At 42.6% G+C, this 26,058-nt stretch overlaps 1 protein-coding gene and 1 pseudogene across 7 annotated transcripts in view; both read left to right on the plus strand.

Moving 5' to 3' along the window:
* Positions 1-26,058, plus strand: part of KMT2A (lysine methyltransferase 2A) — a 68,800-nt gene that overhangs the window by 33,607 nt on the left and 9,135 nt on the right. For 3 of the 7 annotated variants that reach the window (XM_057490669.1, XM_057490672.1, XM_057490675.1), the window contains 24 exons: positions 281-354; positions 1,332-1,463; positions 2,028-2,141; positions 4,356-4,502; positions 4,918-5,013; positions 5,247-5,367; positions 6,306-6,428; positions 6,851-7,035; positions 7,977-8,150; positions 8,824-8,934; positions 9,240-9,313; positions 9,902-10,095; positions 10,427-10,533; positions 11,371-11,508; positions 12,514-12,672; positions 12,934-13,051; positions 13,174-13,252; positions 14,256-14,416; positions 14,612-14,797; positions 15,011-19,247; positions 19,915-19,995; positions 20,937-21,001; positions 22,176-22,346; positions 24,117-24,191. In XM_057490669.1, coding sequence (XP_057346652.1) covers positions 281-354; positions 1,332-1,463; positions 2,028-2,141; positions 4,356-4,502; positions 4,918-5,013; positions 5,247-5,367; positions 6,306-6,428; positions 6,851-7,035; positions 7,977-8,150; positions 8,824-8,934; positions 9,240-9,313; positions 9,902-10,095; positions 10,427-10,533; positions 11,371-11,508; positions 12,514-12,672; positions 12,934-13,051; positions 13,174-13,252; positions 14,256-14,416; positions 14,612-14,797; positions 15,011-19,247; positions 19,915-19,995; positions 20,937-21,001; positions 22,176-22,346; positions 24,117-24,191 — 7,122 coding nt within the window. The remainder of the gene's footprint in view (positions 1-280; positions 355-1,331; positions 1,464-2,027; positions 2,142-4,355; positions 4,503-4,917; positions 5,014-5,246; positions 5,368-6,305; positions 6,429-6,850; positions 7,036-7,976; positions 8,151-8,823; positions 8,935-9,239; positions 9,314-9,901; positions 10,096-10,426; positions 10,534-11,370; positions 11,509-12,513; positions 12,673-12,933; positions 13,052-13,173; positions 13,253-14,255; positions 14,417-14,611; positions 14,798-15,010; positions 19,248-19,914; positions 19,996-20,936; positions 21,002-22,175; positions 22,347-24,116; positions 24,192-26,058) is intronic. The other 4 variants (XM_057490671.1, XM_057490673.1, XM_057490674.1 and 1 more) reach the window with 3 other exon arrangements.
* LOC118929650 (40S ribosomal protein S15a-like) lies at positions 366-1,325 on the plus strand (annotated as a pseudogene).

Genomic DNA, 26,058 nt, shown 5'->3' on the forward strand with positions numbered 1-26,058 from the left:
AGGCCTAAGCAGACTTTGGAAACCGGAAGTGTGTAGTTTTAAGGCTTTGGTGCCAGAAAATTAGCTCTCCTTTAACCATTATGTAATAATAAAGAAGTAGGAGCAGAAAACCAGTTAAGTTGGAGATACTGTCTTAATTTCCTATTTCGGGCCTATGGTTTAAGTAGTTTTTGTGTTTTCTAATGCCCCTTCACAGATCAATCAGTCTTAACGTTGTCATTATATTTAGCATCAACTGTAAGTTTAGTAGCATCTGACTGCATTATTTTGAATTCCTCAGGTCCAGAACAAAGCAAGCAGAAAAAAGTGGCTCCTCGCCCAAGTATTCCTGTAAAACAAAAACCAAAAGAAAAGGTGAGGAGAGATTTGCTTCTGTGCCATTTCTCAGGGATGTGTCCTGTTCTGTAGGGAAATAGCCTTACTCTTGACGTTTATTGTGATTGATTGAGTGAAACTACATTTCTGCATCTAAGTAGATGACAGTGAAGTTTTTTCAAATTAACAAACTTGAAGTTTAGGCTTTAACTCATTTCTTGGTCTCTTTCCCCTTGTTCTTCCCTTCTTTCTAGCCCTCTGCGCTTATGATTATGCTGCAGGCCGCTTAGCATAATTGTTTTTTGCCCTCAACATCCTATAGCGATCGTTGTCTACCACAATCACCTTTCTTAACAATGTGGAGGGAGAGAGAAGTCTTTAAGAATCTTCTGGCTCTTTCTGTCATCTTTCCATGCCACCTTAATGGTGCCCATGAATGTCCTGGCTGATGTTGTCAAGAGCCTCAGTGATACTGAAAAGACAGGCAGTGAATGCCAGGTGCTCATTGCCGTGCCCCAAAGTCATCCTCCAGTTTCTAACTTTGGTGATGAAACATGATATGTTAGCAAATTGAAAATCATTGATGATCACAGAGCTGGAAAAATCGTTGTGAACCTCAAGAGGCAGGTTACACAAGTGTGGAGTGGTCAGCACAAAATTTGATATGCAGCTCAAAGATCTAGAAAAATGACAGAATTACCTGCTCCCTTCCCATCAGTTTAATTTCATTGTACTGACAACCTTAGCTGGTTTCATGGACCATGAAGTAGCAAGATGAAAACACAGGAGGTAAAATCCTGGGATTCTTTTTCTAGAGATATAATTCTTACATATGAATAAAACGCTTCAGTGGAAAAAAATATCTTCTGAAGATTACTTCTCTGTTTCTATAGGATACTTATTTTTGGAAACATGTTTTCCAGATCTGTTAATAAGGTTTGTCATTTATATTATCTGTTGGAAAAGTGAAGGCTGGTGGGATGTGGTTTTGTTCTTTATCCATTTTCTGTCTGTAGGAAAAACCACCTGCGGTCAGTAAGCAGGAGAATGCAGGCACTTTGAACATCCTCAGCACTCTTTCCACTGGCAACAGTTCTAAGCAAAAAATCCCAGCAGATGGAGTCCACAGGATCAGAGTGGACTTTAAGGTAAAAAAGTGTTAGGAACCACATAGTATACTGAGTGTCTTTAAATAAGGCTTTCAATTAAAAAATGATGTGTCCAAAAGGTGTGGAAAGAGGAAATTCAGCACCAAGTGGGGGAACGATGGGTTAGTAGGTGGGTTCAGGTGTTTGAGAACTTTGGGCAGTGTTTTGAGGTCACTGTTTGTGAACTGAGTGAAGAACGTGGGCATTGAAGCACTTCTGCCCATCCTGAGTGCTAAAGTGCATTTAGGTGAGATTCTTTAGCATCTGAGGATGCGTTCTTTCACATAGGCATTATCAAACCATGATGATGGCTTATATCAGCAAAACTCAGGCAAGCTCAGTCTCAGTTTATCTTTGCATTACAGTTGACATGAATTGAACTGATAGATGAGCCTTTTAACAGTTTGAGATTTAAAAGTGTTGTCGGCAGTCATTTTTGAACTCATTGAAATGAAGTATTCTTGACATTCTGGTGTCACTCTAATTTTATATTTTTCATCCTTATTTTCAGTCCAAAGTTGTGTCATTTTAAAACTTCCATAAATGATCTTTCTGTCTTCACAGGAGGATTGCGAAGCAGAAAATGTGTGGGAGATGGGAGGCTTGGGAATCTTGACCTCTCTTCCTATAACACCCAGGGTGGTTTGCTTTCTCTGTGCCAGTAGTGGGCACGTAGAGGTAAGATATCCTGCTTCTTGATACCCCAGAAAGTGTAATGGTAGATTATTTTGCTCTGATGAAAAAAGTCACTATATTTTGTTCTGCTGGTATACAGCAGGTACTGTCGCCTGTTTAGACCAGCTAATGAAATGCTTTAGAAGTTATTTAGTGATTTCAGGAAGGAGTCTGCTTCTTATCAGAGTAGCAGTTACTGAGTGTGAAAAGTTGAGTAGTCTCATCTCTTAAATTCACTCTTTAATGGAGTTCTGGTTTTTTTGCTAGATGTCCAAACATGGAAAAAATGATGCAGTGTTCTAGAAAAAGACATGCTGTTGATGGTGGTTTTATAATTGAATATCAAAATCCCCTTGTCTATAAAGAGCTTTTAGCAATTAATAAGAAAGGGAATAACAGCCAGCAAAAAAATAGGCTAAGGACAGGAATGTATGATTCACAAGATGAGAAATTAAAACATGGTGTGTAGGAGAGAGGGGTTAAGCCTTCCAGTGACCCAAAACTGGAATTTAAATGGGGACTTTTTGTTGGTGGAAATTTAAATTAGGTACAGTCTTTCTTTGTGAGGGGACTGTTTTGGAAATATGTATTTGTATTTAAAGTGGTTATATCCTCTAACCCAGCAATCGCACTCCAGGCATTAATTTTAAGGTAAATCATCAAACACATATATGTATGTATATATATGTGTATATATAATAAACCTTTCTATATATACCTTTTTGAGTTTTTTGTAGTATGTGCCATCTTTTTACAATAAGAAAGAAAGAGAAAGGTAGGCCAACTTTTGGGGGAATTGTATGGGAAGCAGTAGTTTGTCATTCATACTCAATTACGGAGTACTTCCTTAGCTTATTATTTATCACATTGGTATTCTAAGGTCATAAAGAAAATCCATAGCCAGATTGTAATCTAGATGTTGAGCCATCAGTGAGACTCACTCACTAGCTAAGAGATTCAGTCCTGCCCACTTGCTGTATTAAATAATGCATTAGCAAGATTACAAATTACTGCCTGGTATTCATTCATTAATACTTTCTTAGTGCCTGTTATGAGCAGTATATTGTTCTAAGTGCTGGAGTTTGTTAGGTATCATTGAGACTGAGAATATTCAATCTACAAGTGCCAGGAGTGTACCTTGTGTGTTTTCCTACATGAATAAACTCTTTGCATACACACATATGCTACCCATGGGAATAACCTGTGGAGCACAGTCCTTCCACTTGTGTGATAAAGCAGGGCTTTTTTCAGAGTATAATTGCTCTAATTTAAAGTGTGTAGTTGCACACAGCAATCCCACAGGATTCCTAAAAACTGAGGCAGAGAATGAACAGCCCACTGCCTGCATTGCACTCAAAAGGCATAACCTGCTTGATTAATTCTTCCATTTGAGTTTTTAAAAAATTTTGTGTTGGTATGATTTCAGATTTCCAGAAAAGTTACAAGAATGTTACAAAGAATTTTCGTATACTCTTTACTGCGATTCCCCAAATTATACTCGTTTTCATTTGCTTTGTCCTTTTCTCTTTGTGTCAATATTTTACAAAATAAGGAATAAATGTATACGCACATTTTATCTATAGACACATTTTTTTCTAAAAATTTGAGACATATGTCCTTTCACCTCTAAATAGTTTAGTGTTTATTTCCTAAAACCAAAGATAATCACACTGGGAAATTAACGTTGGCACATTAACATTGGTACATTACTGTTACTTTATCTGTAGACTTTATTTAGGTTGACCAGTTGTCCCAGTAATTGTTTTATGGCAAAAGAAAATTCTGGGTCATCCTTATTTGAATTAAAAAAACTCCTTTTATGAAAATAACTTAATTCTAAAAGTAGAGGTGGGAAGGACAAATCAGAGCTTAATAATTGTTTAGTGTAGAAAACCTTTAAAACCCTCTCTTTCCCCCCTTCCCACTCTTACATTCTCATAGCTCTTTGTTTATACCTGTCGTATGATACTTAGCACATTCAGTTAAATCTTGGATTATATTTATTTTGTTACTTTATATTCAACTGTTATCACCACTTCAGTTTCCTTTTGGAGTGCCCAATATTGCACCTTTTTTCTTTTACTAGTCACTGCTTTATGAACATCTATTGAATAAAGTATATTTATTTACCACTGGTCTCCTAAAGCCTGAAATGTAAGTAGGATTGGTTTGATAACTCCATGTTATTTGACAACTTCTGTTCCCATCTTACCGTAGTTTGTGTATTGCCAAGTCTGTTGTGAGCCCTTCCACAAGTTTTGTTTAGAGGAGAGCGAGCGCCCCCTGGAGGACCAGCTGGAAAATTGGTGTTGTCGCCGCTGCAAGTTCTGTCACGTGTGTGGAAGGCAGCACCAGGCTACAAAGGTACCAAACTGAGAAAAGTGACTCGTGAGAGTAGTCCTCCCGATCTCTGCTTCAGCCTTTTAATTTAGGTTTTGTGTATTTTTTTCTCTGTGGCTTAGTTTATTTTGACTGTTTAAATGGGTGCAGTCAATGGCCTGTTCTGGTGTTTTAACCTTGGGAATATACCAAAACGCATGGCATTGGATAAAAGCCCCCAAATAAATCGAATCTACTTTATAAGAATATACATCCCTGAGTGTCTTTGGCAGGAAATAACTCCTAATGTTTTAATTGAGAGTAAATCATTCATGAGGAAATTTAAACACTTAAAATGATGTGTTGTGCTGTCTTGTAGGGAATATGAAATGGAGTCCAAAGTACTAGGTGTTCTGGTGGAGGTGATGTGATGCTCACCTTTCTGCCTGTTCTCTTACAGCAGCTGCTGGAGTGTAATAAGTGCCGAAACAGCTATCACCCTGAGTGCCTGGGACCAAACTACCCCACCAAACCCACGAAGAAGAAGAAAGTCTGGGTGAGCACTCACACACAGGCCACTTCAGAGGTGGCCAGGCGCTTGGGCGGCAGGCACAGCTTAGGGCAGGAACGGCCTCGCCCAGGGACGTTGGCGTAACAACTTCCTTACCCCGTTATTGGGAAAAGCCATTCCAGTGGAGAAGTCAACTCTAGAAATTGATTGCATTTGAGATTTTTTTAATAAGAAGGGATATTAAAACTAAGAAAAGAATTTCTTTTCTACTTTCCCAGATCTGTACCAAGTGTGTTCGCTGCAAGAGCTGTGGATCCACAACTCCAGGCAAAGGGTGGGACGCACAGTGGTCTCATGATTTTTCACTGTGCCATGACTGTGCCAAACTCTTTGCTAAAGGTACTTCAAAAAAGCCACTTTTGTCAACCTTTAGAGGTTGTACTTGGTGTTTTGGAGGTGAGCTGGACCCTCACTCCAGTGGAATGAAATGAAAACTCACACATCTTGTCAAGAATACCATTTAAACACATATACTAAGTTCCTGGTCTTGCTCTTTCCTTACAATATTATAGCAACTAGAAATGTTTTGTTAGTTTATGTGGGACGAATTAAGGGAACTTTTTATAAAGCTAACCACCAAGAAGTGCTCTAAGCCAGTATTTTCCAAAGTAAGATTCTTACACATTTGATAATTTCAGAAATGATTTTAGGTGGTACTTAATCAAACATTTATTTTAATAGTTATGCTGGGAAAAAATAATAACTACTATATTAAACTCCTTATTTATTGGAATTGGCTAATGATGGTATAAAGTTCACTAATGAAGTTATTTAAAATAAGCAAATCAGTGTTAAGCATATTAGGTAAAAAACAATCAAGGGGATACATGGATAAAGTGAATTGATGAAGGTTGTACATTGTGCTGAATTTTAGGAGGTGCTTCTCTGAGTTCTAATGTAAAAGTACTAGGAATAAGGGAAAAGTATAAATGAACTGTGTTCTTCCGTATCCTCACCTCTTTTAAAAAATGTAAACATTTCTTTGGAATGTTTAAGAGACCAAGTTCTCTCTCCCATTCTTTTTCTGTTATGTCATCTGCAAAATTTACCTCAAGACATTTAATAATGGGTCTAAAGAAGAAAACCAGTGACATTCCAAGAGCTTAGAATAGTGGCACTACCGATTGTGCATGAACATTCGTAGTAGGTCCAGCTGACATTTGTAAGTAGTTCCAGAAGATAGTGTCATTTTAGATCAGGTTGGCATATGCACGTCAAAGGCCTTTGAGGCATTGATATTAACCAAAACTGTGTTGAAAACTCTGCTTTGCTTTCAGGAAACTTCTGCCCTCTGTGTGATAAGTGTTACGATGATGATGACTATGAAAGTAAGATGATGCAATGTGGGAAATGTGATCGCTGGGTCCATTCCAAGTGTGAGAATCTTTCAGGTACAGAAGGTTGGAGTCTTTTTATTACAGTTTTCTTCTTTCTTGGTACAGCTGCACTTAGAGCCCCCAAAGTACTAGAACATAAAATTATGGTAGTGTTGATATTTGAAGTCTTTTAAATTTATTTTTGTGGTCTCTGGAATAAGTAGCATTGTGTTAAGTTTGTGCTTGTTTATCTTGGACACATCCCTTTAAAGTACTTATTTGCTGTATTTTGTGGATACCGTAACTATTGATTCCCCAGGAATCAAATCCTGGATTAGTATTCATGTCCCCTTAGAGATCACTGTGTGTGAGTTCCTATGGGATATTAGAGTCTTAATACTGTTCCTAACATATAACTTTATATTAAGTCCCATGGAATAGTTTACTCTTTTCCTGCTCTCCTAGTCTTCAGAGCACATCATCATTGTACGTTTTTGTTTTCCTAGATGAGATGTATGAGATCCTGTCCAATCTGCCAGAGAGCGTGGCCTACACATGTGTGAACTGTACTGAGCGGCACCCCGCCGAGTGGCGCCTGGCCCTGGAAAGGGAGCTACAGGTATCTCTGAAGCAAGTTCTGACAGCCTTGCTGAACTCCCGGACCACCAGCCACTTGCTGCGCTACCGACAAGTAGGCTCAACTCTCATTTCATTTTCTGATTTTGTTCTTAGAAGGTTTTGCTAGTAATGGAATGGTTCATTGATAGGTTGAGTTTTTTATTTTGCTTCCATCTTCATTCACTTTTGTAGAGTTACTTGTTTTGGCATTCAATTGTTAAGAAAATCTTTAGAGCCAAGAGTAGGACTTTCTTTGGGGTAAGAAATAGGAAGGGGCCACATCTTCATAGGCCTTGCTGTTATAGTAAGAAATTTGGCCTTTATATTCTGAAGGCTATGGACAGCCAATGGAGGCTTCACCCAAAAGAGTAACCTGATTTGAGTTGCTTTTTAAGGGAAAAAAAAAAAAGATTCTGACTGGAGAAAGAGGACGGATTGGAGATGACTGAGCCTGGAGGTGGGAGCGTAGGCTGGGAGGCGGTTAGTAGTAACCCCAGAGAGAGAGAATGGTGGCCTAATCTACGGTGATGGTAGTGGGCCACCGGGGCATAATTTGAAAACACTACTTGTCCATTTAACTTATGAACTACACATCTGTAAAACAGTCATTGAGAATACAAGATACAGTGTTGGAAGAATCACATGGAGAACTTTAAGGGCTAGGCTGCTGATTTATCTTTTAATAGAGTTCCATTTTTTGAGTAGGAATATTAGCTGCCATCTGTGTCTTACTCAAAGGAAACTGGACAGTTTCTATTCTTCATACGAGGTTCAAAAGTTAGAAGATTTAGAAGTTACCAAGCAAAACTTATAAGTTAGCCTAGCCAAACTATTAGATAACTGGCTCATTTTAATTTTAATTTTCTATTATTTGAGAAATCTCTGAGGATTTTCATGTTATTTAGGTTTTATAATACAAATCATTCAGTGCCATCTTTATTAATTTTAATATAATTTGAATAGATGCCTCATTTTCAGTGTTAGATAAAAGTAACATATCTTTCCTGGCAACAGGCGGCCAAGCCTCCAGACTTAAATCCTGAGACGGAGGAAAGTCTCCCTTCCCGCAGCTCCCCGGAGGGCCCTGACCCCCCGGTGCTTACTGAGGTCAGCAAGCAGGAAGACCAGCAGCCTTTAGATCTGGAAGGAGTCAAGAGGAAAATGGACCAAGAGAATTACACCTCTGTGGTACGTCTCTACAGCCAAGTACCAAAATTTCAAGTGGGCATTTAGCTTCCTTGGGTCTTGGGGGATGGGCCTGGGTGTAAGCATTAAATGATTAGTATTGAGATTTTTTAGTTCTGTGTTTCAGAAGGTGGGTTACAATAGGGAAGGTAGAGTCTTAAAATGGTTCTTTGACTTTCATCTGAGTTCTCTGAAAATTATCTTTGTATTACAACTTAATGGAAACGTGCCAATGTGAAATTAATTGGTTTGCCCCTGTGAGATCTCAATAATGTGTCTTTCCATATAGGATATTCATTTGTAATTGATGCCTTTTAATTTATGGTTTTAAGAATATATAGGAAACCATCATTTATTATCTCATAGTCCATATTTGCTATTCAATAGCTTATTCATTTTAGTCTAAGTAAGAAATTGTGGCCCTGTTTGGATTACTTACCATAATACAGCTAATTTATTTGCATTCTTGCCTTACTAGCCTGGCATCTCTTGACTGCCTCAGGTTAATTGTGAACTGAATCCCAAAGGCCTCCACTAAAAAGAAATTGCACTATGTTAATAAAATAGGTGTCCATTTTCTGTTGGATTTCTGAGCTGGATGATTTAGGAGGGCAGAGGAAGTGGTTTTGAGAGCATACTCTTTTATGAATAATTAATGCCTTGTTTTTCTATACAGTTGGAGTTCAGTGATGATATCGTGAAGATCATTCAAGCAGCCATTAATTCAGATGGAGGGCAGCCAGAGATTAAAAAAGCCAACAGCATGGTCAAGTCCTTCTTTATTCGGGTGAATGATATTAAAAATTAAAAGTTCATGTTTTTAAGGCTTATCTGTGGGTAGTTACCCCATGAACAGAACGGACTTGTTCTCTTCTACATTTTGCTTTGCCATGTGTATAAGACAGCTTTTGGTTTAATTTGTTCCTCTGATTCTTTGGGAGGAAGTTGGTGAGGTCACCAGAGCGATGGATCTTTCCCTTGGTGGCCTGAAATCATCCTCAGATTGCAGCGAAGCTGGAGTGAAGTTAGGCGTGGTTAGGTAGTTTCCGAATGCATATTCCCGTGTTTACATTTTGTTTGTTTTTCTGTTAGCAAATGGAACGTGTTTTTCCATGGTTCAGTGTCAAGAAGTCCAGGTTTTGGGAGCCAAATAAAGTTTCAAGCAAGTAAGTAAATTCAGTATTAACTTTTGTCCCCTTCATCAGCTAGAACTCTGAGAGTTCTTACATTTCTAGATAGAGGGTCTTTTCAGACTAGGTTTTAATACTAAAAAGTCAGTCAGTTGAAATACCTTTTCAGTGCTGGTTTAGTCTTTTATTCCCTTATTTATGTGTGGATAATATTTTAGGGCATTTGGATTAACTTGTAGATATGTATGACACATGTGCTCTATAGAGAGCCTGGGGTAGGATTTGTTAACAATTGGCTTCTCTTTCATAGCTCAGATGATGCTCTCTACTGCTCCTCATTCTCCATCTACCTTAAATTTATATTAAGTACATACTTTTGATTCTTTGGTTAGGGTTATCATTTGTTTTTAGAAGTTTAGCCAAAGAGTCATACATTGAAATTACATTTTTAAAAATAATGAAGTGCTGTGATGGCAGTTTTCGAATTCTGTGACTTGTTCTTACGTTCTGCAAACGGCTGGTGCACAGGGCCAAGACCTGGGGTTGTCAAGAATATGGCTATTTTGTATAATCTAGCGATGTTGCAGGAGTTCCATAAATGTTTGTTGACTCAATTGTTTTCAGCAGTGGGATGTTACCAAACGCAGTGCTTCCACCTTCACTTGACCATAATTATGCTCAGTGGCAGGAGCGAGAGGAAAACAGCCACACTGAGCAGCCTCCTTTAATGAAGAAAATCATTCCAGCTCCCAAACCTAAAGGGCCTGGAGAACCAGACTCACCAACTCCTCTGCATCCTCCTACACCCCCAATTTTGAGTAAGGCACCAAATGAAGAGTGATTTTCCATTTCTCTCTCTATGCGAATGATTGCCTTTGTGAATCCAAGTGTAATAAAAGTGCAGACTGGAAAGAAATTTCCAGGTCATCCTTAAATGTAATAAAATCATTATCTTTACTTCAGTTGGGATGTTAACAAGGAATTGATATAAATATTCTAATGTAACATGGTAAGATAGCAAAACCTTGAACACTTTTCGAAAGTACTGATATTTATAGGCAATAGTCTACTTAAGCTGAATTATTTTCTTTTTTCCTGGAAATTAACACAGTATTACTAATTTTAACTGGATGTCTTTTGGGTTGCCAGGTACTGATAGGAGTCGAGAAGATAGTCCAGAACTGAACCCACCCCCAGGCATAGAAGATAATAGACAGTGTGCATTATGTTTAATGTATGGTGATGATAGTGCTAATGTAAGTACCTTGGCATATGGGGTCCTACTTAGCTGACACCCATAAATGAACTGTTTGTCCTTTGTGTCTAAACTTGATGACTGTATCATGTATTTAATGAATGTTTGTCACTTAGTGGCACTTGAGGTTTTTTTTTAATAACTGATTTAATTGATTTAGAAGATGATTTGCCTCAAGTTAATCTGCTGATGTCTAGTAATTTCTACAGGAAGGATCTTATGAAAGTCAATAAAATACAAGTTGCATATTAAGTAACTTGAGTTCACTGTAATATGATGAGTGGTTAAGATCTCCAGTTCTGGTAGGCTGCCTGGATGCATTTCTGTGCTTTACTGCCTGCTTGTGGACCTCGGCAAGGCGCTTAACCTCTCTGACCTTCGGTTTCATCTTTAAAATGAGAATAATGAGAATTATCATAATACTTGCCTCAGAATGGTTATAGGGATTAAAGGAAATAATGTGTGTAAAGCCTTGGTTAGGGCCTGTCATAAAATGAGCTTACAATAAAAAAAGGTTTTTTAATGCAAGTTGAGAGAACTGGCTTTGAAATAGGATTCTAAAGAACCCAGTGTTTGTATAAATTTACCACATAGTGCTTATTTTTAAGTTCTCTGTGTTTATAAAATATTTCCAGCATGTGGAAAAGGTAATCTAGAAAAGAGAAGTGGAAACACAGAAACACTGAAACATGAATTACGGTTTTTGTGGGCATTCCTAGATTAAAGAATTATAATTGATATACTAAAGTTATCTTGACTGAGGTAAGGCTAATACCACAGAAAACTTCCTTTGACATTTTGTTCTTCAAAGAAAAAAAGGAATCTCTTTATCTCCTAGGATGCTGGCCGTTTGCTCTACATCGGCCAGAATGAATGGACTCATGTGAATTGCGCTTTGTGGTCAGCAGAAGTGTTTGAAGATGATGACGGATCGCTGAAGAACGTGCATATGGCTGTGATCAGGGGCAAGCAGTTGGTAAGAACCGATGGGCAAATGTTAAGGAAAGGGTTCCCTCTCAGCTTCCAGATGTTCTTTCTGTGGCTGGATGCTACCTCACTGATGTTTTTCATGGTGCCTGTCCAGTGATTAGCCAACAGCAAATATCGGTATACACTGTAGGTAGATTGTTATTCAGACCCTTGGGAAATGGGTACAAAAGAAATAGAGAAAAAAGACTTGTCTAGCTTGGGAGGTAATCCAGATGTTTCAAGAAAGGTGTTAATGTATTAAGTGATTTAGACAAAATGCATTCTGAGGTTCCATAGGATAAACCAACATAAGTACATACACGAAATGGGGGTGTCAAAAGTGATCAGGAGCTGCAGAAAGTCATCAGAAGGGGCCGTGAAGGAATGAAATTTTAAAAGCTGTATTTTGCAAAAGTGATGATGATGAAGGATTATCAGAAAGGAACAACAAAAAAATCACATGCAAAGAAACATAAGTAAATTGTGTGGAGAGCACAAACAACAAGTCTTCCCTGGAGAGGAGCACAGGATGTGACTGTGACAGAATAAGATGGTGACATATAGGCTGGCTGAAGGACATCTTTGAATCTGATGCTGATCTGTTAAGCCCAGTAACTAGAGAGCCATTGTTTCTGGCTAATGTAATGTTTCTAGACTGAGTTCTTTTGCATATAATAGCTGTCTAGCAAGAGGATGTTTTTAGCATTAATCTGCAAAGTTTCATCTTCTCTAAATCAATCATGCCTCCTAGGAAAAAAAAACTACGGTTTTGGTCCAAGTAGTAAATCCCGTTGCAGTATTTGAATGTGATAGCTGTAGGGCCCCACAGCCATGGGGAGAGAGGGCGTGCGGGGGGGCTTCGCAGCTCCTGTGACTTTTCTGTGATCCGGTCGATTGCCAGTAAACGGAATGAATGGTAGGAAACCCAGAATCGGGTGGTTGTATAAGGAGATGGAAGAGGCTTCAAACATCTCAAAGTCTGACCAGGACTCTCTGCTCTCTGGATTGTTAGCGATGTGAATTCTGCCAAAAGCCGGGAGCCACTGTGGGTTGCTGCCTCACATCCTGCACGAGCAACTACCACTTCATGTGTTCCCGAGCCAAGAACTGTGTCTTCCTGGATGATAAGAAAGTGTATTGCCAGCGACATCGGGATTTGATCAAAGGCGAGGTGAGAGAGCTTTAGCTGCTTTTGAATTCTCCAGGAATTCAGGGGGAATGGGCTGAAAACAGCAAAATGATAAACCTTGTTTTATCTTCCTCCTGGGTGTTCATGGAATCACCTCCTCTTAGGAGAAGCGTAGAAGTCCTGCTAGTGAAACAGAAGGGTGACTGTGAGAGTGTGCTCTGCACGCCCCCAGGAGAGTGGGTCTCGCAGGCGTAACGCATAAAGGGACTGCCTGTTAACGGCTACCCTGGGTTTTCATTGAAGGTGGTTCCTGAGAATGGGTTTGAAGTCTTTCGAAGAGTGTTTGTGGATTTTGAAGGAATCAGCTTGAGAAGGAAGTTTCTCAATGGCTTGGAACCAGAAAATATCCACATGATGATTGGTATGACACGGGCCTGGGTTTTTGGGGGGGCTCGATGTGCCATCGGGGACCTTTAAAGTCTTCAGTTACAAAGTGAGCCTTCTCGTGATGCTCCTCTGATGAGTTCTTCTTTCCTTGGTCAGGCTCCATGACAATTGACTGCTTAGGACTCCTGAATGATCTCTCCGACTGTGAGGATAAGCTCTTTCCTATCGGATATCAGTAAGTAGCCCTGTGGAGAAGGCAGCGGCCCCACCGCGTGAGCACCCTGAGGCGGCGGGCAGGTCACCGAGGAGAGGGCCACACCTGTTAGCTGCTTGTATCTGCTAAAAATGAACTACCCTTTTGTGCTGTTTCTTACAGATTGGGACTAAAACATCCTTTTATGTTAGCTAAGCCCATTTATAGAAGGAAAGTGTCATTGACATGTCATAGTCATTTGTCAGTCTCATAAGATACCACTGAATCTCTCTGGATTCCATTCATCTGGATTTGAAACTCCAGAATGTTGTCATGAATCAAACACCTCATGCCTCTGTCCTCAGTTCTCCATTTTACAGGCCCTTCTAAAAAAAACCCCCCAGATAATGATCAGATGCGACAGTAACAGTTTACAGTCTTTCCTTTGTGTAGCAAATTATTTAAACTTCTGGTGAGCTGACAATATAAATTTAAAATTCCCTTTCTATGTCTCCCCCTGTGGAGTCTCATTTTACTGTATATTTCCCAATTTATCTACATTCCAATTCTGAAGACACAGTCTGTACTCCACATTCAGCCAGCAGCTCGTCATGTTAAGTAAGCTCCATCAGCAACCAGTGAGTCTGAAGCAGTTACGTTTTCCGTGTCTCCGTGGGGCTTTTCTCTCAAGGGAAACACCTCAGGTTTGCTCTTTCCTCGATTTGTAACACACTGTGGAGCCAATAATGATTTCTTGTAGTGGTTAGTATTTTTCTTTTGCTGTATTTTAGGGTATTTTACTATTTTTGTCCCCTGCTTACAATACAATCAAAAAGATTTGATGCTATTTTCTGAGAAGCTAGGAAAAAAACAAGGACTTGAGAAAGCTTGGAGCTCCCCAGGTAGGGGACCCTGTAATATAAAGAATTCCTGACATGAAGCTAAGTTAAGGAGCCCAGGGAACCTAGGATAAGAGGTTTTGACAAATGTTAAGTGTCCGCCTCTGTACCCTCACTTACTGTGGTTTTTACAAATCTGTTTGCAGGTGTTCCAGGGTGTACTGGAGCACCACAGACGCTCGCAAGCGCTGCGTATACACCTGCAAGATAGTCGAATGCCGTCCTCCAGTTGTAGAGCCAGATATCAATAGCACAGTTGAACACGATGAAAATAGGACCATTGCTCATAGTCCAACATCTTTTGCAGGTTAGTCTTTAATCAGGCTGGGACTTGAATCATTTGGGGGAGTACTGTGATTAAAGGGGGGAAACATCACTCCCTTGGGAGGCCTCATATGTCTCTAATTTGGCCTGACCCAGTAGCTGGCTTTTTTTTATCAGTGTATGTGTTTGATAATTGAATTGCACTTTCTTAGTAAGAGTTTTTTATTTCCTACCACAGAAATTTCATCTAAAGAAAATCAAAACACAGCTGAAAGGATAAGTCCTCCATCACCAGACCGACCTCCTCATTCCCAGACCTCCAGCTCCTGTTTTTATCATGTCATCTCAAAGGTCCCTAGGCTTCGAACACCCAGTTATTCTCCAACACAGAGATCCCCTGGCTGTCGGCCATTGCCTTCTGCAGGTAAAGGACTTCACTGACCTGCGTGACCCAGGAAGGTCAGCTCAAACGTTTAGTTTGTAATTCTTTCAGGCAACTTTATCTTAGTCCTTTTTCATTGAAAACACTGATTTTTCACTTAGCTGTAAATCTGCATAGCGAAAACATCGACACCAGTGACTACCACACATTTCTTCTGTTTTTAACAGACTTCATTGCTTTTTCTCCCTTGTTTAGGAAGTCCCACCCCAACCACTCATGAAATAGTCACAGTGGGTGACCCATTACTCTCCTCTGGGCTTCGAAGCATCGGCTCCAGGCGTCACAGTACTTCTTCCTTGTCACCCCAACGGTCTAAGCTCCGGATAATGTCGCCATTGAGAACCGGGAGTACTTACTCCAGAAATAGTGTTTCCTCGGTCTCCACCCTAGGGGCGGCTACAGATCTCGAGTCAGGTGCCAAAGCAGTTGATCATGTCTTAGGGCCTCTGAATTCAAATACGAATTCAGGGCAAACCACTCCCACCGCTTCACATTTGCAAAGGACAGTGGCCACTATGGGCACCAAAACCAGTCACTTGGATGGCTTTTCGTCTTTGGAAGTGAAGCATCCTAGTGCTTCCGACTTGGCATCCAAGAGCTCCTCTTTGAAGGGAGAGAAGACGAAAATGCCGAGTTCCAAAAATTCTGAGGGGTCCACACATAACGTGGCTTACCCTGGCATTCCTAAATTGGCCCCACAGATTCATAGTACAGCATCTGGAGAATTAAACGTTAGCAAAATTGGCACTTTTGCTGAACTCTCTTCAGTGCCATTTTCTTCTAAAGAGCCCCTCTCCTTCCCACCACTCCATTTGAGAGGACAAAGGAATGATCGAGACCAACATATGGATTCTAACCCATCAGCCAACCCCCCTCCTGATGAAGATACTGAAGGCAAAACCTTGAAGCTGTCTGGAGTGAGCAACAGATCATCCATTATCAATGAACACGTGGGGTCTAGTTCCAGGGACAGGAGACAGAAAGGGAAAAAATCTTGTAAAGAAACTTTCAAAGAAAAGCATTCCAATAAGTCTTTTTTGGAACCTGGTCAGGTGACAGCTGGTGAGGACGGAAACCTAAAGCCAGAGTTTGTTGATGAAGTTTTGACTCCTGAGTTTATGGGGCAGCGACCGTGTAATAATGTTTCTTCTGATAAGACTGGGGACAAAGGCCTTTCTAGTCCAGGAGCCCCCAAAGCTCCATCCATGCAAGTAGAAGGACCTGCCAAGGAATCACAGACGCCCCGGAAACGCACAGTCAAAGTAACTCTGACGCCTCTAAAAATGGAAAGTGAGGGTCAATCCAAGAACACCCTGAAAGAAAACAGTCCTGGCTCCCCTTTGCAAATAGAGGCAGCATCTCTGGCAGAGCCAGCGTCTGCCTCTGAAAGTCCAGGAGAAGGTCCGGTGGCCCAGCCAAGCCCCAATAATACCTCATCCCAGGATTCTCAAAGTAACAGCTTTCAGAATCTTCCAGTACAGGAGAGAAACCTTCTGCTTCCCGATGGCCCCAAACCTCAGGAAGATGGCTCTTTCAAGAGGAGATACCCCCGCCGCAGTGCCCGGGCGCGTTCTAACATGTTCTTTGGGCTCACCCCGCTGTATGGAGTAAGATCCTATGGTGAAGAAGACATTCCGTTCTACAGCAGCTCCTCCGGGAAGAAGCGAGGCAAGAGGTCAGCTGAAGGACAGGTGGACGGGGCTGATGACCTAAGCACTTCTGATGAAGACGACTTATACTATTACAATTTCACTAGAACAGTGATCTCTTCAGGCGGAGAGGAACGGCTGGCGTCCCATAATTTATTCCGGGAGGAGGAACAGTGTGATCTTCCGAAAATTTCACAGCTGGATGGTGTTGATGACGGGACAGAGAGTGACACTAGTGTCTCAGCCACAACAAGGAAAGGCAGCCAGATTCCAAAAAGGAACGGTAAGGAAAATGGGACAGAGAGCTTAAAGCTCGACCGGCCGGAAGATGCCGGGGAGAAGGAGCATGTCATCAAGAGTTCCGTTGGCCACAAAAATGAGCCAAAGATGGATAACTGCCACTCTGTGGGCCGGGTTAAAGCCCAGGGACAGGAGTCCTTGGAAGCTCAGCTCAGCTCATTGGAGTCGAGCCGCAGAGTCCACACAAGCACCCCCTCGGACAAAAACTTGCTAGACACCTACAATACCGAGCTCCTGAAATCCGATTCAGATAATAACAACAGTGATGACTGTGGGAATATCCTGCCCTCGGACATAATGGACTTTGTGCTAAAGAATACTCCATCCATGCAGGCTTTGGGCGAGAGCCCGGAGTCCTCTTCTTCAGAACTCCTGAATCTCGGTGAAGGTTTGGGTCTTGATAGTAATCGTGAAAAAGACATGGGTCTTTTTGAAGTGTTTTCTCAGCAGTTGCCCACTGCGGAGCCTGTGGACAGCAGTGTCTCTTCCTCTATCTCAGCAGAGGAGCAGTTCGAGCTGCCTCTAGAGCTCCCATCCGATCTCTCTGTCCTGACCACCCGGAGCCCCACAGTCCCTAGCCAGAATCCCAGTAGACTAGCTGTCATCTCAGACTCAGGAGAGAAGAGAGTGACCATCCCAGAAAAATCTGTGGCCGCCTCCGAAGGTGACTCAGCTCTGCTGAGCCCAGGAGTAGATCCAGCCCCCGAAGGCCACATGACCCCCGATCATTTCATCCAAGGACACATGGACGCAGACCACATCTCCAGCCCTCCCTGTGGTTCAGTGGAGCAAGGTCATGGCAACAGTCAGGATTTAACTAGAAACAGTAGCACCCCTGGCCTTCAGGTACCTGTTTCCCCTACCGTTCCTATCCAGAACCAGAAATATGTGCCCAATTCTACTGATAGCCCTGGCCCATCTCAGATTTCCAATGCGGCTGTCCAGACCACTCCACCCCACCTGAAACCAGCCACTGAGAAACTCATTGTTGTTAACCAGAACATGCAGCCGCTTTATGTGCTCCAAACTCTTCCAAATGGCGTGACCCAAAAAATCCAATTGACCTCTTCTGTTAGTTCTACACCCAGTGTGATGGAGACAAATACTTCAGTACTGGGGCCCATGGGAAGTGGTCTCACCCTGACCACAGGACTAAATCCGAGCTTGCCAGCTTCTCAGTCTCTGTTCCCTCCTGCTAGCAAAGGACTGCTCCCCATGCCTCATCACCAGCACCTGCACACCTTCCCTGCACCTACTCACAGTAGTTTCCCACCTAACATCAGCAGTCCTCCTTCAGGCCTACTTATTGGGGTTCAGCCTCCAGATCCCCAACTTTTGGTTTCAGAAGCCAGCCAGAGGACAGACCTCACTACCACAGTAGCCACTCCATCCTCTGGACTCAAGAAAAGACCCATATCTCGTCTACAGACCCGAAAGAATAAAAAACTTGCTCCCTCTAGTACCCCTTCAAACATTGCCCCTTCCGATGTGGTGTCCAACATGACACTGATTAACTTCACACCCTCCCAGCTTCCAAATCATCCCAATCTCTTAGATTTGGGGTCACTTAATACTTCATCTCACCGAACTGTCCCCAACATCATAAAAAGGTCTAAATCTGGCATCATGTATTTTGAACAGGCACCCCTGTTACCACAGAGTGTGGGAGGAACTGCTGCCGTGGCGGCGGGCACGTCAACAATAAGCCAGGATACTAGCCACCTCACATCAGGGCCTGTGTCCGGCCCGGCGTCCAATTCCTCCGTCTTGAATGTTGTGTCCATGCAAACTACAGCCCCTACAAGTAGCACGTCTGTTCCGGGACATGTTGCATTGACCAACCCCAGGATGCTTGGTACCCCAGATATGGGCTCAATAAGCAATCTTTTAATCAAAGCTAGCCAGCAGAACCTGGGGATTCAGGACCAACCTGTGGCTTTACCGCCAAGTTCAGGACTGTTTCCACAAATGGGGACATCGCAGACTCCCTCTGCTGCTGCCATACCAGCAACCTCTAGCATCTGTGTGCTCCCCTCTTCTCAGACCCCGGGCCTCCCAGCTGCTGCACCTTCCAGGGAAGCAGAAGAGCATTATCGCCTTCAGCACGTGAACCAGCTCCTTGCCAGCAAAACCGGGGTTCTCTCTGCCCAGCGTGATCTTGATTCTGCTCCGGGGACCCAGGGGTCCAGCTTCACCCAGACGGTTGATGCTCCAAATAGCATGGGGCTAGAGCAGAGCAAAGCTTTGTCCTCAGCTGGGCAGGCCGGCTCAGCCTCTCCTGGGGGCTCTCCGTCCTCTGGACAGCAGGCAGCAAGCCCCTCGGGGCCGGGTCCCACTAAACCCAAACCAAAAATCAAGCGGATTCAGCTGCCTTTGGACAAAGGGAATGGCAAGAAGCACAAAGCTTCCCATTTGCGGACCAGTTCTGAAGCACACATTCCAGACCAAGAGGCCAACCCGACGTCCCTGACCTCAGTCACAGGGTGAGAGGGCCGACTAGCTGCTCTGGGGCTGCGGGGTTTTGTGCTCTGGAGTCGAGGCTGTTGAAGTGGGAGTGCTCTGGGAGGGGCGCTTCTCTGTCCAGGTTGCATGACTTATGACTTGGGGCTTTTCTGGATTTTTATTTTTATTTTTTTTTCTCAGAGAGGTGATTAATAGAACAAATTTAGTTCCATCTCTGGGTAGTTTGTCTCTTGGATGGAACCACATCTCTAATTACTCATTGCTCTGATTTAAAAGAGTACTGCTCTTTGCTCCAGTTTCTTTTTTGCTAAAGGCCTAGGATTTTAAAGGATGATTATTCCTGCCTCGAGGGGAAAGCCCCCTGTTGGAGATCCTCAAGGAGTCCTTTTTAAAAATATCTTTGACGTATAACAATATAAAGTGCACAAGTGAGTTTTTACATATGCGTGCACCTGTGTAGCCACCATTCCAATCAGGACAAGACATTCCCAGTGTTCCAGAAGGCTCTTTGCACCCCCTCTTGGTGCCCCTCATAGTAACCACTGTCTAACCTGTGTCTCAGGTTAGGTTTCCCAGCTCACAAATTTTATAAGATCCTGATGGAGTCATTTCCTTAAACTGACCTCCACATTCGGTATGTATTTATTGGTGGTTTTTCTTGAAAAGATGCAAATGATTCTGTTCCAGGACTCCAGGAGCAGAGGCGGAGCAGCAGGATACCGCAAATGCGGAGCAGTCCTCCCAAAAGGAGTGTGGGCAGCCTGCAGGGTAAGTGCAAAAATGAGTTCTCTACGATTAAGCCCTCAATTTACGTCCACCTCATTTAAAAAATAGCTCTGGTTTGTATTGATTTTTGTTGCCATAGTTTTTTAAATGGAAGTAATACATGCTTGTAAAAAAAAAAAAGAAACACAGCATAGAGTTGTTTAAATATTGGATAATGGTACTGTGTTCATCCTGCCTACCGTCCTCCCAATGTGGTCCCTGGGGGTAGCCATTGCTAAGAATTATTTTCATTCACGCAGACATTTCTATGCATGTACAGCATAGAATATGCTGTGGGTATACGAAAATATATATACTTTATTGCATAAAATAATTCTGTGTATACTGTTCTATACTTGTTTTTTCTTTTTTATTGTTCACTTGTGAACATATTTCTGTGCCAGCACATGTAGATGCACCTCAGTTTTTTAATGGCTGCCTCCAGTTCTGTTGTATGGACCCACAACAATTTACTCAACTGGTCCCTTATTGATCTGCATTTAGATTGTTTCCAAGATTTATTTAATTTTAAAAAGTGAAAATTGATGGTACTTTACTGATTCAAGCAGCTTGCTTTTGTTTTTAGTTAAACCAGCTAACTTACTTCAGTAACTCCAGAACTGTTTCTAACAGGTGCCCTTTCATTTTTTTCTAATACTGAGGGTATGAGAAGAATTTCAGGGACACAACCTATAACTCCACAAGCAGAAACTTCATGTCAGTATTTGAGAAAGAATCTCCTACAAGATAGTTTTATGTCATATACCGCAGAGTAGTGTGGTGGTGATGTTCATTCAGTACGTCACCCACAAAGCATCCTGTGGTTCATTTTTAGGAGTTGTTTTGTGTAACTGACACAGTTGCCTCAGAGTACAGATGGTTTTTATCTTTGAATTGAAGACTAGCTGATATTACATCTCACATTTGATTTTCTTTTCCTTTAGGCAAGTGGCTATTCTTCCTGAGATTCAAACAGCACAGAATCCAGCAAATGAACAAGAAAGTACAGGTATGTGGGTGAATAACAGTTTAGAATCGGAATTTCAAAGCCAAAAGTACTATAAAAACCACCTACATTACCGACTGATTTTCTAGATCTAAAAGAAAAAAAAGCTAAGCTCCAAAGAAGTTAAGTGATTGGCCAGAATTGTAGCCTGCTACTCAGAGTGTGTGTCTCCTGGTCCATTGCTCTCCCACTACGCACTCTGATCATTTGTCAACTGCAGGACACAAGACTAAAACCTATAAACACTCTTTGCTCTTCTTGTTCTCATAACAGTGTGATCTTAAAGTTAGTGGTAACCGGACTTCATCCCTTAGCTTGTACTGAAGAAAACCAAGAATGTTTTTCATTTAATAGGAGAACCAGATTTTGGTCACAACACCAGATACATCTCCATAGCACTTTTGCTCTGCCTAATGAATTTGACCAGTAAACATCTGGTCACGTCAATGTGGAGAGTTCTCGATATAAAGTCCCACTTCCATCAAGGGAACATCCAGAAAGGGAACCAGGGAGAGAAAATGCCTAGGCATAAGCTTTGGGGTGAAATCCCATTCTGCTGATGTGCTCACTCCTCGGGAGGACTGGTAGGTGTCTGTGTGTAAGAAGGCAGTGAGGGGCGATGGCAGATAGCATGGACTCTGGGGCCTGCTGGGCTGAAATCCCAGCTTTACTTCAGCTGTATGAGCTTGGGCTAGTTACTTAGCCTCTCTGCCTCAGTCTTCTCACCTTGAAAATGGTAGATAATAAAGCAGCTAGCTCTCTGGATTGTTGTGAGCTCTATCTGGGTTCATGTAGAGAAGTTCCTGGAAGAGTGCCTCATGGGACCCCATGCATGTCAACCACTATAGTCTGGCCCTGTCGTGGGCGATCACTTACCAAAAAACTGTCAGAAATAGCAGACACTCTGCCACAGAGTCAGCATAACTTCATGTAGAAAAAAGCCAAGTTCTAGTCACTTCCTGGCTGTGACCCAGGGCAAGCTGCGGCACCTGTTTGAGCCTCAGTTTTGTTACCTGCAAATGGGAATAATGTATAATACTATATATATAGGATGGAATAATAATATAAGTAGGAATAATAATATCCAGTACGGAATATCATTCGGCTCAGAGACAGTGTTCTGGAGCTCAGTGTGGCTGTCGCCACCATTCTGGCCCTTGTCTCTTTCCTCCCTCAGAACCCAAGGCCGTGGAGGAGGAAGAAAGGGACTTCAGCTCTCCGCTGATGCTTTGGCTCCAGCAAGAACAGAAGCGGAAGGAAAGCATCGCTGAGAAAAAGCCCAAGAAAGGACTTGTTTTTGAAATTTCAAGTGATGATGGCTTTCAGATCTGTGCAGAAAGTATTGAAGGTGAGTGGGTTAAGCTGGCGTGGCCCATCCGCACAGGCCCCATTTCAGCTAGATCTGCATTTTCTGTGTATTGTACCACTTATGTGGGCAGTTGTGTGCGCGGTGTTATGGAAGGTACTTGGAAGCATTATATTAGCATGTAACTTGTCCTAAGACGTTAGTACTATCAGGGAAGTAGTTTGTAAGTTATGTGAAAAATCAGTGATACAGATGGTGTACTTAAGGTCACACTACTCCTTCGCAGAGCGCATGAGACCTCAGCTTGCCTCTCCAGCCTTGTCTTCTGCCACTTATGTATGCACCTTGAATGCCATTCTCTCATCTTTGCCTTCATACGTCCCTTCCCTCTGCCTGGAACGTTCTTCCAGCCTCATTCTCCTGGAGAACTCCAGCTCATCTTTAAAGATTCCACTTGGAAAGTCTTCCCTGACCTTCCGAGCCAGATCAGTGCTCCCACTCCCTCCTTTCTGCTCCTTGTAGAATCTTAAATGTTTCTGTTTCGTAGCTTAAAATGTTTTTACATCTGTGTCTTACTCTACAGGGAACTTGCCATGAAGGCTGGAATTTTACCTTATTTGTCTTCGTGTCCCAAGCATACGGGTGTTCATTAGCTGTTGAAGGACTAGTGACTGCTCTCTAGGCAGTAAATACTAGAGGACTTGAAGGAAAAGAAGATCACTGTGGGTCAGTTGGGGTCATCAAAAAACCAATGGAGAGTAATAGGAGATTCTGGTAAAGAAGCACACAGAGTGCAGGTTAGGAAAGAGAAATGGAAAAGGGCTTCTAAGAAAGGATACAAGCAAAGTTAGAAAGGTGTGACTGCATTTGGTGGGCTTCCGAGTGGGGCCAGGTGGAAAATGACGTTGAAATCCTGAAGGTGATAGCGGGAGAGACAGTGGGAAGGTGGATTGGTGTGGGCCTTCAGTGCTGAACCAGAGGCCTTTGACACTCTGGCGGAATGGAATTAAAAGCAGAATTTCAGGAAGCTTAATGTGGTAGCTCCATAAAGAGAGACTGAAGACTCTCAGCCTTGGAGACACTAGAAGGCAGGACGGACGTCCCTAAGGAGAATATTGCTGCATAGAGGTGTCAGGTAATACAGCCCATTTCCAGAAGACAGAAGAGGAGAGAACGCACACATTGACTGCTTGTATATGAAGAACAGAGAAGAGTCAGGGATGACTGAAGATTCAGGCCTGAATGACTTTAAAAAGGATATGTAAGGAGAACAAAAAAATAGCTAGTTCCAAGTGTTTTGATTTCTAGATAAGACGTATTGAGCATGGAGTGGTGGTCAGAAATCCAACAGATAGTAAGAAATCCTAGAGTTTTAGATTAGAGCAAGATGGGGTTGTAAAAGTTTTCTAGTTACACCCGTAACTTTAAGGAACTGAGAAATTCTGATCTCCCCATAGTCCTTGTTAAATCGTTGCTGCTGGTATCGCACTGGTTAGGGGTACACGGAATAGAGTTAATCCAAACGTTCAGGTGGAGACCCAAACTGCCACCAGGGGACGTGAGTGCGTTGGGATCTCAGGGGTCATTTTCAGAGGGTATGGCCCTCCTGTTCCTGTACCCTTCCTAACACACAGAAGCTCTACTTGGTGCACCTTCCCGGCTTCTGTCTCATGCACTGAACTGATTTGCACTAAGAAAATAACAAACTGTTGCAGTGGGGGTGTGGTGTCACACTGTAGGGATTCTGGACATGATGCCCATGCGTGCATTGGTGTTGGGAGATATTTGGTTGAATATTTTATTTCTTCACAGATGCCTGGAAGTCACTGACAGATAAAGTCCAGGAAGCTCGGTCAAACGCCCGCCTAAAGCAGCTCTCGTTTGCAGGTACGGCCATGGTGGCCATTTTGCTCCTGTCTCAGAGTATTTGGTAGCATGTTGGTCTAAGCTGGAGAGTTGATTCTGCAAAAAAATCAACCTTTTTAAAAATATAATTTTTCACAGCTTTACTGAGATAGAATTCTTATACTGTTCACCCATTTAAAGCATATAATTTAGTGGCTTTTAGTAAATTCACAGAGTTGGGCAGCGTGATTCCAGAACATTTTCATTGTCCCTGAAAGAAACCACATACCCATTGGCAGTCATTCCTCAGCCCTAGCCCCTAACAACCACTGATCGACTTTTGGTCTCCATGGATTTACTATTCTGGACATTTCAGATAAATGGAATCGTACAATATGTGGCCTTTCATGACTGGCTTCTTTCATTTGGCATCATGCTTTTAAGATTCCCCTGCTGTAACTTATCATCAGTACTTCATTTCTTTATATTTTCACAGAGGAATATTTTTTATTGTGTTAAAACACGCATAGCATAAAATATAAAAATACGATTGTAGCCATTTGTAAGTGTACAGTTCAGTAGTGTTAAGTACATTCGCAGCGTGCAGCCATCAGCTCCACCCGTCCCCGTAACTCTTTGCATCCCGTAAAACTGAAACTGTATCCATTAAACAACAACTCTTCATTCTCCCCACTGTCCTGTCCCCACTTCTGGCTCCCACCATTACCCTGTCTGTCTTTGTGATTTTGACTACTTTACATTCCTCACGTAAGTGGAATCATACAGTATTTTTAAAAGAACAGATGGCAGACAAGTAAGTTTTTTTAAAAGTTGGGGCTCTCCTGGCTTCTCAGCCTCTGCCCCTCTCAATCTACCCATTCGCTTGCTTGGCCACCACAGGCTCATCTGCACTCACTGATCAGCGCTTTCCTCTCCTCCGCACCCACTACCCCAGGTCAGAAGAACCCAGTAAGTCTCCACACCCTCCCTTTCCCTCATCACAGCCAGTCGGTCACTGCCGTTGATTCTCCCCCAGAAGCGTGAGTCCCCCTCGCTTCGCTCTCGCCTTCCTTGGGCGTAGCCTTTATCACGGGTACAGGTCACCTGGAAAGTGAACGAGCCCCATAACAGGGCCCCGGGGCTCCCATCTCTCCACCTTGCAGTGAGTCTTCAGTGTTGCCAGAAGTACCCCAAAAGCTTCTTACTGTTGCCCACTAGACAGGGGAGAAACTAGTCAACACTTAAATATTCTCTGTTAGTATTTCCTGCGCACCTGCGCTATTCCTGGCACCGCGTCAGAGACACTTGGGGCGGAACTGCCAAGTAGGCGCGGAGTCAGCCTGCTCGCCCAAGGCTTCCCGCCTCTGGGGCCTCTCACCCCGCCTTACCTGTTCCACCGCAGCTCTCCACCTTCCTCACCCCTTGAGATTCCTTGTTCTGTAGCTACACTGCACTCTTAAAGTTCTAGATCTGTCAGTATGTCATAAAGTGTGTTCTGTAGACGTGAATCAGAACCTATGGACTTAGAGGTGAGAAAGCTGAATTTTAACTTGTGCCTCAGGTAATTCCTGCTGCTTGCACTGCATGTGCCTTCACGTTAGTGTCTGAGGCTCAGGCAGTTCCCAGTACCAGGACTGGCCTGCTTCCTTCCATCTTCTCTCTCCTGGTCCCCAGATTCCCTTGTTTGCCTGACAGATTCCTGGTAATCCTTCAAGACCCTGCTCAAAATCTCCCTTTTAGTCTTTGTGGATAATTTTTCTCTGTGCCTGTTGCTTATCACTCAGGGTACTTTTGACCTTGGGCTACAGAAACCCCAACTCTTGACTGATTTAAACTGTAAGATGATTTATCCCACATGACAGAAAGTCTGGAGGTAGGACAGGCATCAGGATTGGGTCGCACAGGGGTT

Source organism: Manis pentadactyla, chromosome 13, assembly GCF_030020395.1.
Source record: "Manis pentadactyla isolate mManPen7 chromosome 13, mManPen7.hap1, whole genome shotgun sequence".
Classification (NCBI taxonomy): Eukaryota; Metazoa; Chordata; class Mammalia; order Pholidota; family Manidae; genus Manis; species Manis pentadactyla.